Below are 20,113 nucleotides of genomic sequence, written 5' to 3' on the forward strand. Positions count from 1 at the left end.
AAGAGAAATGAGGAAGGATCCAGCCCCAGCAAACGACAATGGCTGGATGATGCCGAAAGAATTCTAGTGTTTCTTACATAATCTGGATTATGAGAAGTTCCTCAATGAGACTATAAAGGGCCTGGATAATCTATTACAGCTACCACACTTTGAATTGGAAGGAGCAACTGCAACAACCAGTGCCTCTATTTGGGAACAAGAGCATCGAGTGTGGCACTACCATCTATTGACCACTCACATGCTTTAAGACATACATGCAACACTATGGAAACAGGTCCAGGATGCCACAAACCAAGTTTAGACGCTCCAAGAGCACTTAACAGCAGCAGAAGAAACCCATCGAGATGTGATCTTAAAAAGCTTAAAGGATGCAGAAGAGCAAGAAGTAAGGTACCAAACACTAGAAACACCCACCCCCTAGTTCTGGAGATGGTCAAGAGGAAACACCATGCTCATCTAATCTTCCAACTTATCCGGTGTTTTCATCTGTAGCAAGTAAATTACTAAATCTAAACCCTAGTATTCCTCCTACTAACAAATCTCAGGCAGATTGTATTTTGTCCCGCCTTCTTTCTATTCCATTAGAATTTCCCACTAACACTCTCGCCCCCGAGAAGTTGTCGGCACCCCACCTATCTCCACCACAGCCAACTTAAGAGGTTAGTCAAACTCTACCACAAGATACTCTTGAGTCTTTTACTAATGATACTATTCTTGAGTCTTTGTCTGCTATAGAATATGAAGGATTCATCAGAGCAGGGAATCCGTTAAAGTTAATGTTTAAGTTGTTAATGCACATAACACCTTTTGAACCTACAAGGCAGATCCTTCTAGAAGCATACTCTGATGTTACACCTACAAGGAAGCCTTATGTACCATACCCTCTCCGAGCACCAAAGCCGGAGTTAGAAGAATTATTGCCCTTAATTGGAGAAGGCACCTTATGGTCAAATGTGGCAAAAGGAATACGAAACTGGCTAACCCACACTTGGAAGATTTACTTGAAATCAGGATGGTAACATTCATGATCAGTTACTGCTTCTACGGGTGGAGAAAGGCACATCCAGTCCATACACGAGGAGGCTATACAACAATTGTCATAGAGGATGTAAACACCAAAATTGAAGATTTTGGTATACAACCAGCATGGCGAAAGGAATACTTGATAATTCCAGAATATAGTCACCAGTACATGTGTGCTCCACCCACACAGAGAGTGGACCCATTATATATGCTATTGAAATGAAGATGGACACCATTGGAATTCCATGATGCCAAGCAGCAAGATTCACATATCTGCTACAACTTTCCTCTATTTTTGCCAACGACATTTTCAGATATAGGACAGCAAAGGAAGCAATTTTTACTAACTTGGATACATGCATAGCGTCGCATCTTGGATCCTGTTATTGTGGCCAGTGTCCGATTTTTGAAGTTGATCGTGGTTCTCATTGACCAACCCACAAAGAGATATGATGGATATGATGCAAATCAACTCCTATTCAACATGAACCAAGGTCCCCACTAATAGAGGCATGATGTTATACTATCATTGCCTCAGGTGTTTACCAGCGTATATGCATGTCACATTTGAAGATATGGTAGACATCAGGTTCTGGAGATCACACTTTGCATTTTGAAGAACCCTGAAAAAGCTTCAATCACACCATAACTTCTATCATCATGAGTTCGGTGACCAGGTCTTTAGGCCTCGGTGGTAGGTTCTGAGGACAAAACCTACATCAAGTAGGGGGGATGTTAATCCTAGTTAGGATTAATAATTATGCTCTTCCATTTGAGGACATTAAGAAGTGTCATGCAAAGGCACTATAAAAGTTCTAACATTATGAGATATTGACCACCCAAGGCCTTAGTTAGTAAGTTTTGGGCGTCCAAGTGTGAATAAAGGGCCAATTGTATATAAGGTATTTTCTCATAATGAATGGGGACAATCTCCTTTTGTGCTATGAGAATTCTTGCCTTGTCTTGAGAGAGTGTGAGAGAGTACTCTAGTACATGTGCCTTCTCTATGCTTTTATGTGTGCATGCTTGTGCAGAGAAATGAGAGAGAAAGATTGTCTTGCGTGATGGTGTGAGCAACTCTACGGTGACAGCGTGGTGGTGAAGCTTGGAGGATTGGAGCTTCTCGAAGTGAGCTTGGAGACCTCAAGGGACACGAGCTCGAAGTAATGGTAAGTTCCCTATTACGGTTGTATTCTATTGCTTCTTCCAAAGGTGAATGCATAGAGTTCCTTCTTTGGAGGTGTGGTAGCCCATAACACAGGCGACTCCCAACCAACAAATTGTAGGCCAAATCTAGAGACAGGGAAAAGATAAAATTATCAAATGTTGTGTCTGAGAAGACGAATATGTCTTGTTTTTAGAACATGCTCACTCTACTGGGGGGCACTTCACGGCAGATATCACTGCATACAAAGTCCTCACATCCGGGTTATGGTGGCCCGCCTCTTAATGGCTGATGTAGTGGAATATGTCAAGCGGTGTGACGAATGCCCAACAACGAGCGGCAATTCATCGCACCGTTGTAAGGACAGTATGCCCCTGAAGCTCATTGTGCAACCATTCAAAAAGTGGGGCATTGATTTTGTTGGACCCATTAGTCCCACGACTAGATACACTTAAGCTTGATATATCATCGATGCCCACCACAGATTATTACATAAAAGAGATCAAAGCAAGGGCTACCCGTAAAGCTGATGTGCTCGATCTACTGTAAAATTCCTGTATGAGTCAATAATCACTTGCTTCAAATGCCCCCTTAAGATTGTGAGCGGCAATTGCATGCACTTTATTAATGAGGTAATCCAATTCCTCTTACAAAAATTCCTTGTCACTCACAAGAAATCTTCCCCATATTAGCCCTAGTTAATGGCTAAGTAAAAAGCACCAATAAAGTTCTATGTGCCATTCTCACCAAAACAGTTGAAGCCAGTCACCACAACGATTGGGAACAAAAGTTCCCAAGCAACACTCTCGGCCTATTGAACATCCTACAAGGCTACTACCCATGCGACACCCTTCAGTTTGTTGACCTATGGTACTGAAGCGATTATGCCAATGGATTTCTTGGTCCCAAGTTTACAAATTGCTATAAAAGAAAACTCATGGCAATGTACTAGGCTGTCGCCTATTCGAAGCCAAACTTCAGGGGAAAAACATTGTGGTCAACATGGCCCAAGTTGTCGACCGCAAAGAAGAAGATTGGGAGGTAAAGCTTATTTGGTTATGGTTAGGCATGACCACCCCAACAAGCTTCACCCAAAAATTAGCTCTTAGATACAAGGGCTAATTACAACTTAATGTCTTATGAGATGACACATGGCTTTCCCTCGAAAAACCCCTATTAAAAGAGACTCCTGTCACAGTCACAACAATGTCCTCTCAACAAGAAGTTCACTGTTTAGGCACAATCACAATCTTGTTCCACATTGGAAATAATCCCTTGGAAGGGAAGTTTTATGCGATGCCTGTAGAAACCATGCGTGAGGAGATTCTTCTCAGAAAAGGTTGGATGGGACACAACTGATGCAACATCAAGGGATGGAAGGACTGCCACCCTACAACTGGACTTTGGCCAAGTTATAGTCCTAATGATAGATGAAGAACCCATGCCCTTTGCTCCTTCATGCCAAGAGATGATACTCCTCCCTCACCACCGTTATTCCGCCCTCTAATCCACACCGATCCATACCACTCAAAAAGAGGCCACTACCCACTCTAGACACCCCATTGCCTCACGCATCCTCTCAAATACCCCACTTGGCTATCCAAACCAAACTCCCAAAAGCTAACAACACTAACCCTCCTAACAACTCTAACCAACGCACATAGGGTAAGCACTCTCGACAGTGAGTACCTAAAAGGCTTCTCACAGCGCAAGGGTATTATGAAGGTACTTCCACTCTGTGGATCCCCCGAGTAACGATCCACATCCCATACTTATATACCAGCAACACAAGCTCCCCGTCCCTCTCGAAGGCAACCATTTCGACATCCCCAAGCCCACAGGGTACACGACAATCACTAGCCCCAAGCCCTCCCCAAGTCCAAACAATCCTCGCTCACACCCTAAGCCTTGCCAAACAACAAATTACCGGTGGATCCCAACTCTGCTTTAGGCTCAACGTTATTATGAGGGGAATCACCAAATTGGGGTCCCCAAATCACCAAGGCACAAACTCCCTACTCTTGTCATTCCATAGTTACCAACCCTCCAATGGAAGCCGAGAGAGTGGCCTCCACCAATAATACTACACAGGAGAAAGGGAAGCAAAAACTTCACGACGACCCCTTACCCCCCCAATAGAAGCCCTCGGTCCATAACAATGATATACCCTCGACTTTGGCTACTCCCCCACCCATCATTATCAGGCTACCTCTCAGAGTACTCCCACTCAGCCCTTAACCTCTCCATTCTCAACTACTCCCTCGTTACAAGTCTCTGAACTCCCAAGGGAGCTACTAACCTTGCCCTCACCCAATTGGAGCCGTCTTCTCCATTTGGCGAACTCGGCACGGAGTCAATACGAAAACCCACAAATGGGGTGCTGGCTACATAGCCCAGGGGTACAAAACCTGTTTGCAGGGTGCCCAAATTTTGTTTTTTGATGGCTGTACCATTCTCATCCAACTTTGCCACGGCCATACCAAAAGAAGACATGGCCATACCAACTCCATGCTACATCCATACCAAATAGAAGACACAGCCGTACAAAAGGAAGCCACCACTGTACCAACCTTTACCTCCAATTCCATGCCCATACCATTTAAATCTTACGCCCGTATCACTTCAGAAGCATACGCCCATACCCTGGATTTGCCACGCATGTACCAAATTTTGCCATGGCCATTTCCTTCAGAAAAACTATAAATATGGGCCCACCACTCCCTTTTCCTCACTTTCTACTTTCAGCCTAACCAAACTCTTGCAAAAAAAATTCTTAAGCGTGCCCTCCCTATCCCCCATCCATCACTCCATCGCAAAGACCTATGACTCCTCCCTAAAGGTCCACAAGCACACCACCTTGAAAAAGAGGCACCCAATAGGGGGACGCTTTGAGGAGTATGGCTACCATCCCACACAGTTGTCCCACCTCAGGGAGAACCTGATGAAGCAAGTTAATGGACACATTGTCCATTCCCTTCAAAGAAAAATCATACGGTGGAGCACAAGCTCCTTTACTACATTGAGCCTTGCTACTGCACTACTGTAGATCTAGCCATAGCAGCCTGCTTGGAGCAGCTTAGGTTCAGCGGGCTGCCAACCTTGGAAACTTGGGGCCCATACCTCTACAAATGCCTCGACTTTACAGAGACGTATGATGCTAATACAGCCATAGGTCAGGTGCTAGATAATGACGGCCAAGTCCACACCGTCTATCTCAGTCTCGACCTGGTCCAAGAAGCCCTGCAGCTCCCAAGGATGGAACAGCCTTACATGTGCCTCACCAATGCCCCACGCCTGGCTCGTAGCACCTTTTAAGGCAGCACCACCAAGGATGGGGTGGAGTGGGCCAACATCACACAAGAGGAGCTTATCATGCCGACCAAGGCCCTCTCGTTTTTGCTCATAACCAGGTGGACAGATCGATTCAACAGGTGCAACCTCTCCACACTGGCCAGGGTCCACTAAGGCATGCCCGTTAACAGGGCCGAGTACCTACATAAAGAGCTGCACTCAGTATGTGCCAACCTCCAAGGAAAGCTTGCAGCTGCATCCCTCCTCACCAAGGTACTATACCACGCTGCTGGATGGGAGGAACTTCCCAGGGAAATTTAGCTAATAGGGCCCGATGCCATGCCAATATCTCTCCCTCCCCCCCAATCCTCTCCCACCTCTCCACCCCCAAAGCGCCATCACCTGGAACCCAAGTAATAGGAGCAAATTCCACCCCAAACCAGGGCCCAAACACAGAGGAGTTGCCCGTTGAAGCCCACCGCAAGGCCGCTAAGGATGAGGCATAGCGCCAAGTCTTTTATAATCAAAACCTCTATGAAACCCCACCACCCGTGGGCTCCTCTCCATACCCTCCTCATCACTCAGACATTGGCCCCTCTTCTCCTACCTCTTCACACAAGAATATTGTGTGAAGAGGTAGGAGCCCACCACCCGTGGGCTCCTCTCCATACCCTCCTCATCACTCAGACATTGGCCCCTCTTCTCCTACCTCTTCACACAAGAATATTGTGGTAACCCTCTGCTGGGCATGCACTAGAAGTTTTAGATCATGTGAAGCCTATCCTGAGAGCGTCCGTACATCACATGGGAAAGTGCCAGACTTCGCCAAGGGCTTCTCCCACATGGCCCGCAAACTTATCACTTAGATGATGGATTGCATCTATCGGCAATAGGAGATTGCAAACAGTGGCGTAGCAACAGATGTTACTTGTTGCGAAGGCATGTGAAAGGCAAAACGTAGAGGATCTCTATGCTGCCACCCTCAACAATATCCATCTCCAATGAAAAAGAGCAAATACTGGCAAACACCCTATCCTCCCTTTTTTCGAACTCCAAAGCCAGCTACTACTACAGGTAGCATAGGAGGCAGAGCAACGGGCCCTCAATGAACTCTCCCTCACCCAGGCCGTAGCACATGACTTCCAACAAAGAGCATCAACATCTGTAGAAGCCCTCACCTAAACCCCCCTCGATTTCCAGCACTACCACGAGGTCGCTAAGGAGGCTCTCCATCACAAAATAGCACAGCTAGAAGCCATTGAAGCACGAGCGGCCCACCAACCCCCACCCACACCATCCGGGCCCTGTATCCAGCATGATCGAAAAAAAGGTGGACGTGCTGCTGGACACCGCCAACAGAGCTCCCTCTCCTCGCCATACCAATTCCTTGAGTTCCATTTCGGAACCGTCTGCCTTAATTTGCTCCAACATGATATATTCCTCAACGAACCCCTCTCCCAAGCCACCTACTCCTATATCCTAACCAAAATTCCACTTCATAGCATCGCCCTCCTGGCATCCTTCTTCTTGCAAGGCCAGATTTCATTCACCACCCCCACCATCTTCTTCGAGTTCCCCACCCATCCCTCCAAGCTAACCTAATCAACTGGTCCCATCTCCTCCGCTTTGGGCAGCCCATTGACCAAATCAACACCATAGACCTCTTCATCCCAGATGGGCTATGCCCCTACTCCTACCCCTCCCATCAAACAACCGACGCCCTTCGCTACCTCCACCACATAGGCTGAGAGATTATCCACGCTACCTACAGATCCCCCCAGCACGCGATGAGCTCCCACCGTACTCATTAGCAGAAGCAACAGGCCTCCTCATACTCTACCAGTAATGCCATCTATAGATGGAGGTTATACAGGCCACCGACATCATGCAGTTTGACGACTCACATGTAGCATTCCCCATGGAGTTCACCCCCAAAGAAGCCGCGGAGGCCAAGCCATTCTTCCACTCCAAAGGCCCCAACTACTCCTCCTTAGATGAGGATGACAACGACAATGACAACAGCGAAGGATAAGCCCCATGTACCCAACCCCCTCAACAACCACCACCCTCATCTCCCCCACATCAACCTCCTCCTCCTCCCAGCTCCTCTAACCCCAGCACAAGCACAAGCACACAGCCACCCCCACTTGACCACAACACTAACTCTCTTTTGCTCATCATAGTCCTCTACCCCCCCCCATCTCCACACTCCACCTCCCTCACTAACTCCTCCCTCACCTACCACTTTAACCCTCAACTTAGGCCTGCTGCCTAAAGCCTGCCCAAAGCCATCACCACTCAACATTGGCCAGCCTCCCCCATTACTTACTACAAGCCTCACCACCATCGCCCTTGACATCAACTACCCCTCCACCCCCTTCACAACCGCCACACCCAAAATCCCCTCCCCCCTGTTAACCCAATTCTAGGGTTAACAAGATCTACCGCTATTATCTTATATTAAGGAGTCACGATAGATATACCAAAGGGTCATACATTCAAGATATGAAGCAATGGTGTCCAAAGCTACAACTTGGACGGGTGCCCGTAATGGTGTGACAAAGTATTTATGGCGATTCTCACTTCTTCAAGAGCGTGTGGTAGCAAGCAAGGATGAAGTCCTAAGTGATGTACTTCATGGATATATTATGAGAGTAGTCATTGTAATAGTATTAGGCCTCTTATGAGCCTAAAGTACCCGGTCGGCCATAGTTTAAGTGAGTGTGAACACTTATGGCCATGTATATAGTGATATTCTCTCATAATACAACACTTATGGCCATGTATATAAGTGATATTCTCTCATAATACAACACACTCTCCCATTGCGTAATTGAGTCTTGCTCTTGGTAATCCTCTTGCTAATATCTCTCCCTAATGCATACTAGTGAGTGTGTATGAGTGAAGTGAGGTGAGAGGAGGGATGAGTACCCGTAGTGCAATGTGGTGGTTGACAACGCTCGTGGGAGGCATGATGGAATTGCTTCTCAAGGAGTTGTAAAGCTTGGAGACCTCAAGGGTTACGAGCTCGGCCATTGGAAAGATCCTCATGACAGTTGTGGTTCACCAGGTAATCTCTGATTGGATGTGTTTCAAGGAGGGTTAGGGTGAGCCATAACACCCCCACCCTTGGAAGAAGGAGAAATCCCATTGCCGCCACCATGAGAACAAGAGGAGATTAACCCTCCGCTCTCAACCCCCTCAATTGGCACGATCCACTCGATCGCACGGAGTTTGAGCAAGCTATACAAATCCTGCTCGATCGACAACTCCAAGCGACGCTCCCATCACCAAAGTCATTGATCGCAATGGACTTCCACGTCTTGTGACCCTACCTCGATGCCAAGCATCGCGGTTGGAAGCACGAGCACCCCCCTCGACAACGCGACGGCTACCATAGGCCACCCACCCGCCACTGCTCATCCCATTACGTTCGATCTCATGGGCAAGTAGCCACGGCTGGCAACGTCCATTCCTTCTCAAATCTTATATTTGGGACTAATAATGTAAGTTTCCTTCTCTTCTTCTCTCCCTCTCTTGTGCAAGGTAGTATGTTTAGGTTAACAATCATCTTCCTTGGCCTCCTTTTGGGCTAATATCTTTTTGGCTTCTTGCTCTTCCTCGGCTAAGGCTTTGTTTGTCTTACGTGTTTCTAATTTAGAGAACTATGGTTCAACTTTATCTGGGGCCTAGGGTTCCTTTCATGCCTTACCAAAGGTAGTAATCTTTTCTAGCTCTTCACCCTAGTTCTCCAAGAATTCTTCGTGCACTTTTATATCCTCGACATATCTTAGCCACTGCACATCTATCCTCTGGCTCCGTGACATGTTGTTACATGTAGCCTGTAGTGCTTTTGCCTTAACCATCTTCTTATGTGCTTCCCCCTTGGTGATGCTTTGATGTCAGCGTTTGTTGTAACTTCATTTTTGTTATTTCAGTAAACAGTCCCAACTCTCATCATCATGATGAAATTCAAGGTTCTATGCGTCATTGCATCCAAATCCATATACTTAGTTCCTTAACTAGGGAATTGATAATATGTGCATCCATCTAGTTTTGGAGGTGGGAGCGATGCACATACACCTTGTTTGATAAAATCTCTAGTTTGCATACTTACACTGACGTAGTGTTATCCATGGTGACAAACTCATTTCCAAACAAGTTACCCTCCATACGGTGACCCTTCCAAGATTGTAGTGTGATCCATGGTGACATGATTATTTCCAAAGAGGTTACCCTCCATAGGGTGAGTCTTCTAAGACTGTAAATCAACCTTTAGAGCTTGGGCATCCTTTTGTAAATAGATTTGATCTAAGTCCCAATCATAAACCAATCTGGCCTCCCTCATGAAAGGTCTACCAAGTATGACATCATAAGAGTCTGGTTGGCACAAGAAGTTCATCACTACCAACCATACACCAATCTGGTACGTTTGGGCACATGTTAGCACATTTAATGGTGCTATTGTTTGAGCACTAATCAAGAAGAGGCTTGTTGAAGGATTGGTAGAAGTTGTCGCTTCCCCTCTTTTTTTATATGAACAACCCTTGGTTAGGTGGTCCACTTCACACTTTGTACATATAAATGCTGGAGTTTTTTTACTACTTGTTTGCAAAGCTTGGTGATAAGTAGGGTAATCCAGCTTGTATGGGACCTATGATACCCTATGAGATCCTTGACAATGAAAACATTGTATTGGGGGCCTCTGAGCTATTGTGTTTGCGGAGCTTGCTATTGAGTAGGGGCACCTAGCTTATGTGGACGCTCTACTACCCTATGAGATCCTTGACAATGAAAGCATTGTATTGGGGGCCTCCAAGTTATTGTGTTCATGTCTCTCCTCGTCCACTGGACAAAGGTTTGAAACATGGGCACCGGTGTTGCTCCTTCTTTCATAACATAGAAATCAAGCACAATATCCTATGGCTCCTCATAATAGTCATGATTAAGTGTTCATGTCTCTCCCCTTCCAGTAGACAAAAGTTTGAAACATAGGCACTGGACATAGGTTTGAAACATGGGCACTAGCATTGCTCCTTGCATAACATAGAAATCAGGCACAATTTCCTACAACTCCTCATAATAGTCATTGGTTAAGTTCAGACTCTAGTGGATATTCTTTTTCTTCCAATATTTCTTCGACCAAAACTTGATGATCGGGGTAATAATATTTGGTGGAGGTGGTTATGGTGGTGGCAGGACAGGTGGTGGTAAGGGTATGTCGGGTACCCTATAAATTCCTCATGTGTATCCTTGTCTTGGCACATAGGTGTAGATCTTGTATTACCATTTTGGGGGCTTGGTGGTGTTATTAAAGCTATGGTTAGTCTAGCTACCAGCACTTGTGCTAGTAACTAAAAAGCACAATATCTACATATGGATGTCTCATAATTTCCAAGGCATCTACAATGTGCACAATAGAGCAATGGTCTGGGTTGTAATAAATGTAGGCATTCACTACTTGTATGATTCTATCTACATATTAAGCACTAACTCCCTTCTTGGATAAAGGTGTGCATTGTTGGAAGGTTCCCTTACCTTTTTTAACTTAACCTTTTCAATAATTACCAATGTTAGTTCATCGATAGTCATATTTTTTACCTTTTCAAGAATTATCGTTGTTAGTTCATCGATAGTCATAATTTTTACTTGCCTATCCCTAGTTTTTGAGTTAGAATGACTTGACACTTGGGATGGCGTAGTTGAAGATGGAGTCTTGTTTTCTTCGAGCTAGGGAAATTCTAGCATGTTATCCTCAAATTCTTATGGCCAATTCACAACATGCATCTAATGTGGTTGGTTTTTCAAGAGCAAATAGTCATGCATTATCCTAGCGTCTCGTACTCCCTTACGGAAGCATGACAATATATGTTCATCTTAGTGAGCCTCTCCCAAAGCTTACACCGAGACTTATGATTTGAAGCTTGAAACACCAAAAACCTCAAGGTAATTAGTGATAATCATCGAGTTAATGACAATCGCTAGACATTGAAGAAAATATTGATTCTCCTCAGCTGGTTAATGAAATGCTTCTAGATTTAATACATGAGAAGCTTGTAACACCAATTAATCACCTTTGAGAGGGTCTTTTCCAATTCGTTAAGAAGATGCTAATGTCTATGCTTTTATGTTGCATTTTTATGCTAGCAATTTTCCAGGTTGTTTCCTACAACTGATGCAATATGGCTGCAAGTTGTTTCATGTGCAGTTACAATTGGGCCAAGCCCTTTTAGGTGTGGATAGAGCTATGAAAGAGCTTCATTTTAGTCCAAGAAGTTTTGGATTTAGTTAAGTATGGGGGTAGATATCATCAAACTACTGAAAGCTGGTCGAGTTTGGAGGGAGATATTATCAAAACACTAAAAGCTGCATTTTTCCAAAGAGGGAAAAGAGATGAGATTATGGGCTAATGATATTAAGCAAAGGCTAATGAGGTCAGTAAACATGGCTTTGATACCATGTTAAAATTAGGGTTGTAGAAAATAACTTGTGGATTAAAGTGAAGATTAAGCAACATGATTAATAAGATGATTAACACTAATGATGATGTGATTAGCACGAGAGAGAGAGAGAGAGAGAGAGAGAGAGAGAGAGAGAGAGAGAGAGAGAGAGAGTTACATACAAAAAGTGAGCATATGCAAAAAGACTACTTCTTCATTAGAAAATCGGCCTTTATATAGGCACCAAAAGGTTACATCAAAAGAATCCCATGTGGGACAAAATTATGACCAAAGCCGAGGACCCTGGCTCACCCCCACCAACATGGATGGTTATTTGTTTTCTCCAACACGATTTACTAATTGTATTAAATATTCACGATTCATAGTGTCAAAGGATGGAATTTCAGCTGACTTAACAAAGGTGCAAGTTGTTATTGACTGGCCAGAGCCAAAGATGGTAAAGAAAGTTAGGGGATTTTACTAGGATCGTATTGGATTTTTATCCACTGATATGCCAAGATTGCTTCTCCCTTAATTGGACTTCTTAAGAAAGATACTCTATTTCGATGGACCCCCATGTGCCAAAGTGCCTTTAATAAGTTAAAAGTTACATTGGCATAAAATCTTGTTTTGAAGCTACCAACGCTTGGCAAGACTTTTGAAGTTATCACTAATGCTAGTGGATTCGCTGTTGGTGGGATCCTAATGCAGGAGGAACACCCTATAGCATACGAATCCCGAAAGGTGAGGCCATATGAGAGAAATTATACTTTAGATTTGGTGAGTAAGTGGGAAACAAATGATTCCAAAGAACTTTCCTACATTATCAGTGGACTAAGTGACAATCAAATACATCAAGTAAGTTTATCTCCCAATTCAAATAAGGCTTGGGCTAGGCTCAAAGCCATCTTTGGACAAACTAATGCACAACAACAAGGCTCTTCTTAAGGAAGAAGCTTTAGAGAAGACCTTAATAGCTTCTCACATTAAAATGAGGTAAGATGCTTAATGGATCAGCTTAGTGGAGTAGGCCTGGGTCATCATAGAGGAGGAAACAATGTTTGTTCTCTTATGTAGCATGCCTTCATCATTTGAACAATGTATATCAATATTATCCAATCAACCCAACCTAACTATCGTGTCTGTAGCCTCTTCCCTCATTTTACAAGAGATAACGCTGGTGGAGAGATCCAAGTCCTCGACTTTAGTAGCACCACCAACTCAAGTTATTGGTGACTATAAGAAGATGAACAAGACCCCAAGTTCTTGTTATTATTATGAGAACAAAGGGCGTTTTATCAGCAAAAAAAAGGATGAGGAAGACAAGGGCAAGTATAACAACTAGGAGAACTCTCCTTCAAAGCATGCAATAAACTTAGTTGACCATTTACTTTAGTAACAATGTGTTAATTCAAAGCCCATGGCTCATTGTACCTTTGTGGTTTATAGCTAGTGGACAATTTCTTTTGTATGGGTGAGTACACTCTAATCTACACACCATGTTGGTTTGTATGTAGATAAACAGAGGGTGTTAAAATTGTGATCTACATACATTTGTTGTATATGGTCACATATAAATCCTTTGTGGTAGATTACAACAAATTATTAGCTAAGGTCTGAGGTTCACAAATTATAGGCTAAGGTCTAAGGTTCACATAACTATGGTTACTATGCGCTACCATGGTTAAGTATGCCAACCTAGGCATTCATGGCACCTCTAGTTTGTGGACGGCACATGGCCAGGTGGGCAAGGCAAATGGATCTGGTTCTAGGCACGTTTCTTTGATGGGCCTATTTATTTGGGAGGCTCACAGTATGTGTGGTACATATGTGAGAGCTCTAGATTTTATAATCACTCTTGGTGAGTAATACTAAGTGGTCCTTTGTGGATAACTTGTCTCTTGCACATTTTAAAGCTTTTGATCTTGTTAAGTGTGATGCTTAGTGTTAATCTTAAATGCATGCTTGATTAGCACAACTTTGTTAGCAGTTAGCATCTCTCAAATAACCTTATCAAGGAATGCTAATGACTCATATCCAATCAATGATTGGATACACATATTCTCACTCAACATAATGGATAAGGTAGAGAAGGAGAAGCATGCGATAATCTTAGTGATTATACTTTGATTAAGACCCATGTTTTCTCCTCTTTCCAACCACTTAATCATCTCATTCTTCGAGCACTACATCAACCCACATGGAGCTCTTCTTAGTCATGTTGCACCTATTGTTTTTGTGAGCTAACGTTTTCCCTACAACTTCTTGTGGATCATCATTTTATTTATTGATTTTCACGTTCTACCCCTAATATGTCTTTGTACCCCCCCTTCGCTTGGGCTTCCTTTCATGGTGGGTGGACCTATATATGTAGATACCTCTGGAGTTGTTGCTTTGTAAGGCCAAAAAGTTATTTGTTTCTAAAACAACATAGGTAGCTAAGGCTAAAAGACGATTACCAAATCCCTAAGTTCACTCCCATACACACGATTTGGTGAACACACCAGGACATGGATGACCAACCAACCGGCTCTCTTGGTTTGGATGGGTTGGTGTAGTCTAATCAATGCGAACTAGCCCACTCCGAGAGTTGAATTATTATTGTTATACGAGAGTTGAATTATTATTGTTATACTAGACTAGTGCCCCAGAGGCCAATGGAGTTACCACTTTGGCTAAAGCATCAATTCATTTATCGGTTTTCAAGGTAAATATGTTCACCCAAGGTAAGCATTTCACATGTTCACATCTGGGGATGGATGGGTATAGGGTAAAACATATGCAACCGCCCGGCCAGACCTTTGTGTGTAAATTGAACCGATATATTGAAGGGATTTTCATATCATTCACATGCAGAGTGAGCTCCCGAGACGACAGTTGAACTGTCAACATAACCTAACGGTATGCTCTTTTACCCTAATGTTTGTAAGAAAATCAATCGCGCAAGTTTCAGAGTTAGGGGTCTTAATCACGTCCTAATTGGGTTTTGCAGTGTCTTTCTAGGTGTTTCGAGCTTAACCTGAGGATATGGGTGTGTGTGTGTGTGTGTGTGTGTGTGTGTGTAGAGAGAGAGAGAGAGAGAGAGAGAGAGAGCATTGCCCACCTATTGGATTCAATTTATTTTTCAAAGATGTTGATTTATCAATTTCTCATTGGACATTTTGCCTCATCTCATGGCAGTCCTTTCTATTCCACATGCTTGCACTTCTTGTGTCCAGGTTTTCTTAATTTCAAAACTTCCTCTTTTTTTATTTTGTGGTGTATCCAGAGTGTCCTGCAAGATCACAGAGTCAAGCGAGATGAAATTAACCTTCATCTCCATTGTGGAGCATAACCAGGGCCAACCTTGCACTTACTGGCATTCCAAAAGCCTGGCCAAACATGGAATCCGAGGCATAACCTGGGTTATTCCTTCTAAGGTAGGACACTGAATGGCATCAGGCAGTCAGTGAGGCCTCCTCCTCTTCCTTGGATCTGAATCCAACCCAGTGTGGGTTTTCGTATGCAGAGGAAGAGCCCAGATGGTAGAGGCTTTGGATTCAGGAGGGCTGCTTCCGGCTCATGTTCAATGGGATCAAGGGTATTGGTTTTGCCAAAATTCAGGGAAAATCATTCATTCTTTAATTAGCACATTTTATTGTTGCACTTGTATACAGGCACTACCACTTCATCACGTGAATTTCCATAGCTAAATTAATGGAGACAGTATAGCTGCATCTTGTCATTTGTTCATCAACATGGAGCAGGCACATAAGAGGATTCGGACTCCCCAATCCTTGGACTCACAATGAGAACAACTTGCAGTTTGCTGTTTGGCAGCATGGCATATCTGGAGTATCAGCTAACAGAGTCTCTTTAGGGTTGCTCGGACACCTTCAGCTGAGATGGCAAGTGCCGTCTTGATTGCTCTGATACATACCCTTGAAGGACAATTGCAGAAAAGCCATTTTCAACGTCCTGCATACTGGGCCTTCCATGTTAAGGCTGAGAGGGTCTTTACCAGCATCACTATGGCTGTAGCTGTCTCCTCCCTCGAGTAACTTCTCTCTTTCAGGCAAGTGACGAAGGTGTGGAGGATCCCTTGCTGTAATCTGGCGTTAATGGTCCCATTTTTGTATTTTTTTTTCTGAAAGCATTTTATACTGGGGAAAAAGCACTGTCGGTGATCATGTGGTTCTTGGGTTCTTTCATAATAATTTTTATTTTTTTGAAAGTGATACTTTTGCATCTGAGTAGGCTTTGGAATTTTTGTAAATGCATTCAATCTCTTACCCTTAGAAGAGTCCATTTTGATCTGTCTTGTTAACCAGTCAAGTCCACTTAAACATGCCTGCAAGGTTGCTGTGTATGTGATCTAGTGTTGCAAATTGGGTGGCTGCACTAGACTTACATTTGATTGGGAGAAGGCAGTGGTAATGGCATGGTGGACATGAGGACACCATGCAAGGAAGGGTGCATAAGAGAGGCACTCCACGTATTGGCACGTATGGATGAACACAGCATTCAAGCTTCCTCTGATACCTATAAATATCTGTTGGAGGGGTGCATAAACATGAAGTCTCTTGAAGATGGGAGAAAGGTTCATGCCCACATCATCAAGACGAGTTTTGAGGCAGATGTGTTGGTTGGGAGCACCCTTGTGAACATGTATATCAAGTGTGGCAGTATGGATGATGCTCGTGAAACATTTGCTGTACTACCAGGATGGAATGTCATTACATGGAATGCTATGATTGCCGGGTACTGTCAGCATGGACTTTTTGAGGAGGCTGTTCTTTTTTTTTGGAAAATGAAAGGGGATGGGGTGAGGCCTAATGAGATCACTTATTTGAACACCTTTAAGGCATGTGCTGCCCTTGGATTCCTTGGTAAGGCCAGCCAGGTGCATGCACAGATGGTTGAAAGTGGGGTGGAATTGAATGAATTTACGGCGAATACTCTAATTGACATGTATGCTAAGTGTGGGAGCCTCGCAGATGCATGCCAGACCTTCAAGAGGATGCTTATGCGCACTGTTGTTTCGTGGAATGTCATGATTTCGGGATTTGCTCAGCACGGGCAATATGATGAGGTTTTCAACCTCTTCGCACAAATGAATGCAGAAGGACTGAAACCAGACGATTACACTCTCGTGATTATTCTGAGGGCTTGTGTGGATGCCGAAGCCCTGCATTGGGGCAAGCATGTTCATGGCCACATTATCAGAAGTGGGGTCCAGACAGGGGTATATGTTGCCAACAGTCTCATCACCATGTATGCCAAGTGTGGAAGTTTACAGGATGCACATCGAGTGTTTAAGTACATGCCAGAACGAGATTTGATCTCTTGGAATACAATGATTGGCGCATTTATTTTGCATGGGCAAAACAAGAAGGCTTTGGATTTATTGCAGCTCTTAAAATGGGAAGGTGTGAAGCCAGATCGGGCCACTTTTGTGAGCAGTCTCAAGGCGTGCATAAGCCTAGGTGCACTGGATATGGGAAAGAAAATCCATGCATGCCTTGTTGAGAGTGGAGACAGTGGAAACATCTTGTTGCTGAGCACGCTTGTTGACATGTATGCAAAATGCAGCAGTATTGAGGATGCAAGGAATGTCTTTGACAGAATGCCAAGACGGAATGTTGTTGTGTGGAATGCAGTGATATCAGGCTATTCCCACAATAGTAAGGAGGCTTTCAAGCTTTTCAGGCAAATGGAGCAAGATGGTTTAGAACCAGATGAAGTTACTTTCTTGAACATACTTAAGGCATGCAATAACCAGGCAGATCTAGAACACTGCAAGCATATCAATGGCTTTTGTGTAGAGAGTGGATGCGAGTCAGATTTGTATGTTGGAAGTACCCTGGTTGATGTGTATGCTACATGTGGAAGCTTGGAAGATGCCAGGAAAGTATTTGACACCATGCCAGAGCGGAATATAGTCTCGTGGAATGCCATGGTAGGAGGATGTGCTGAGCAAGGGCATGGCCACAAGGCCTTGGAGCTTCTTCAACAAATGGAAGGGGAGGGTGTGCAGCCAGATGAGATCACCTATGTTAATATTCTCAATGCTTGTGCCAGCCTAGCAGACCTGGAGCAAGGGAAACGCATCCATGGCTGCCTTCTGTTTGGTGATAGGAAGCCAAACATCTTCATTGGAAATGCCCTTGTTGACATGTATTGTAAATGTGGAAGTGTTATTGAAGCACTCAAAGCCTTCCACAAAATGTCGGAACGGGATGTTGTCTCATGGAATGCACTCATCTCAGGCTATGCCCAACACGGTCATGGTAAGCAGGTTTTACGCTTTGCTGAAGATATGCAGAGACAAGGTGTGAAATTCAATAATATCACTATTGTTGGCATTCTCACTGCATGCAGCCATACAGGCTTAGTGGAGGAAGCTCAAAACTATTTTGACTCTATGTACCAAGCACATGGCATTGTACCAACAGCAGAGCATTATGCTTGCATGGTTGACGTCTTTGGCCGTGCAGGTCTTTTAGATGAAGCAGCCAAATTTATCAGGAAAATGCCTGTTGAACCTACTTCTGTGGTTTGGATGGCCTTGCTCGGTGCTTGCAGGACATATGGTAACATGGAGTTGGCCTCACATGCAGCAGAGCAGATAATGGCATTTGAACCAGAAAACTCAGCAGCTTTTCTGCTGGTATCAAGTTTATATGCTGCCACTGGCAGGTGGGAGGACAGAAGCAGAGTGAGGAAACTGATGCAGGAAATAGGTATAGAAAAGGAGTGAGGATGCAGGTACATTGTTGTTAATCATCAGGTGCATATGTTAAATGCTGATGAACGCCATGAATACAAGGAGTTCATGAAGAGTTGGATCAATAGCCTATGCTGATGGAGGTGGTTGCTATGTGCTTTCAACAGACCCCCTTGAAAGTTGTCTTGTTTCCTATGGTTATTGGTGCATGATAATCAACCACTATTAGACATGGGCTCCAAGAGCCTCATCCACATGTGTGTTGGAGGGTGCTTTTGAAGCTACAGAGCAGTGTTATTCAGTTTAGATTACCCTTCCTGCATGACCTGGGGAGCAAGGGGTTAGATGTACTGGTCCAAACACTAGCTATTTTCTGTGTCAGGATCAAAGAGAAGGGCACGACTTCCCTGTTGGAGGCATGATAGGAATTCTCCCATCACATTGGCCTTCCCCCGTCTAGTCTTCCATCACTGAAGGAGATGCAGCATGGGAGCTTTTTCAGAAGGTAAAATGCCTTGGTGTGGGTAAGGGCACTTCCACTTCCATGGTAATAGACATCCATATTTGGGAAAATCTGATTCTTACATTTAAAGAGACTTGGGACAGTCTCTAAGCAGACTCTGGATTCATTGACAGAGTAAAGGTATCACCTGTGTGCTATTGATAATGTGGAAGGAAAATTATCTTGTTGATTGGATTTATTGAAAGTAGACTGGTTATTGAATACAAGCAAAAGATGGAGTTTGTTATCCATGTAACTTCAAGGTTGTTTGTCTTAGAGTTGCTTCCACCACCCTGCTCCTATTTTTTACATCTCAAACACTAATGTCCCTTCATGCGTCTCTTTTTCTCCCTCTTGCTACCCCCCTTTCCCCCCATTCAGTCTCTCCTGCTTGTGCCCCTTAGCGTCTCTTGGCACCCTCTCCCTCCCCTCCCCTTTTCCTTCTTTTGGGAAGTCCTTGTTATGTACCTAACACTAATCCTCAGGATCAGGCAGGGTTGGGGAGCCGTGAGATTAGGGGGAAGGCTGCAGGTGGCTTGGGCTCCCTGATGGAAAACAGGTGTGGAGAGGTGTAGTAGGGCGCCCTTCTGATGAGGATCATGATATGTGCTTGGTTTTGCAGATGGATGAGTGTAGCCTCCTATGAACAAAAATGATAGAGCGCTTGTGTGCAGGAAAGATGACGATGAAGCTTGTAGAGAGGGAGAAATGAATCGTGCATGCTTAGCAGAGTGCCCACACCCACTCTTCTTTCAAGTGGGAGGTCACCTCCCACTTATTGGGTGCCCATCCCACACCCCATGGCCACAAGGGTGCTTAAATAGGGTGCATTTCAATAGATTAAAATAAAGGTTTAGAGTGCCCTTACCACCTGTTCACATGCCACAAAACACATCATAATACAAGGCATTCACACGGTTGATAGGTAGATGACGGCATCCTAGGCTTGTGAACTAGACATTCATAGCAGGTAGTCACATGAAACA

The 20,113-nt window shown here is 44.2% G+C and overlaps 1 protein-coding gene across 2 annotated transcripts; it reads left to right on the forward strand.

Moving 5' to 3' along the window:
• Positions 1–14,639: 14,639 nt before the first annotated feature.
• Positions 14,640–19,358, forward strand: LOC147602748 (pentatricopeptide repeat-containing protein At3g09040, mitochondrial-like). Of its 2 annotated transcripts, XM_086797760.1 has the most exons (3): positions 14,648–14,820; positions 15,188–15,338; positions 15,428–19,358. In XM_086797760.1, the coding sequence occupies exon 3, from the start codon at positions 16,340–16,342 to the stop codon at positions 18,656–18,658; it is 2,319 nt and encodes a 772-aa protein (XP_086653886.1). In that variant the 5' UTR covers positions 14,648–14,820; positions 15,188–15,338; positions 15,428–16,339; the 3' UTR covers positions 18,659–19,358. The 2 variants fall into 2 exon arrangements, with proteins under 2 accessions (XP_086653887.1, XP_086653886.1); XM_086797761.1 differs by having other exon boundaries at positions 14,640–14,820; positions 15,188–19,358.
• The last annotated feature ends 755 nt before the right edge of the window (positions 19,359–20,113 follow it).

This window comes from Cibotium barometz, chromosome 66 (assembly GCF_041138505.1).
Source record: "Cibotium barometz isolate CiBa-2024 chromosome 66, ASM4113850v1, whole genome shotgun sequence".
NCBI lineage: Eukaryota > Viridiplantae > Streptophyta > Polypodiopsida > Cyatheales > Cibotiaceae > Cibotium > Cibotium barometz.

Bases quoted from the DNA above. Each gene is read 5' to 3' on its own strand.
- LOC147602748 (XM_086797761.1), top strand. From the start codon at position 16,340: ATGGTGGACATGAGGACACCATGCAAGGAAGGGTGCATAAGAGAGGCA.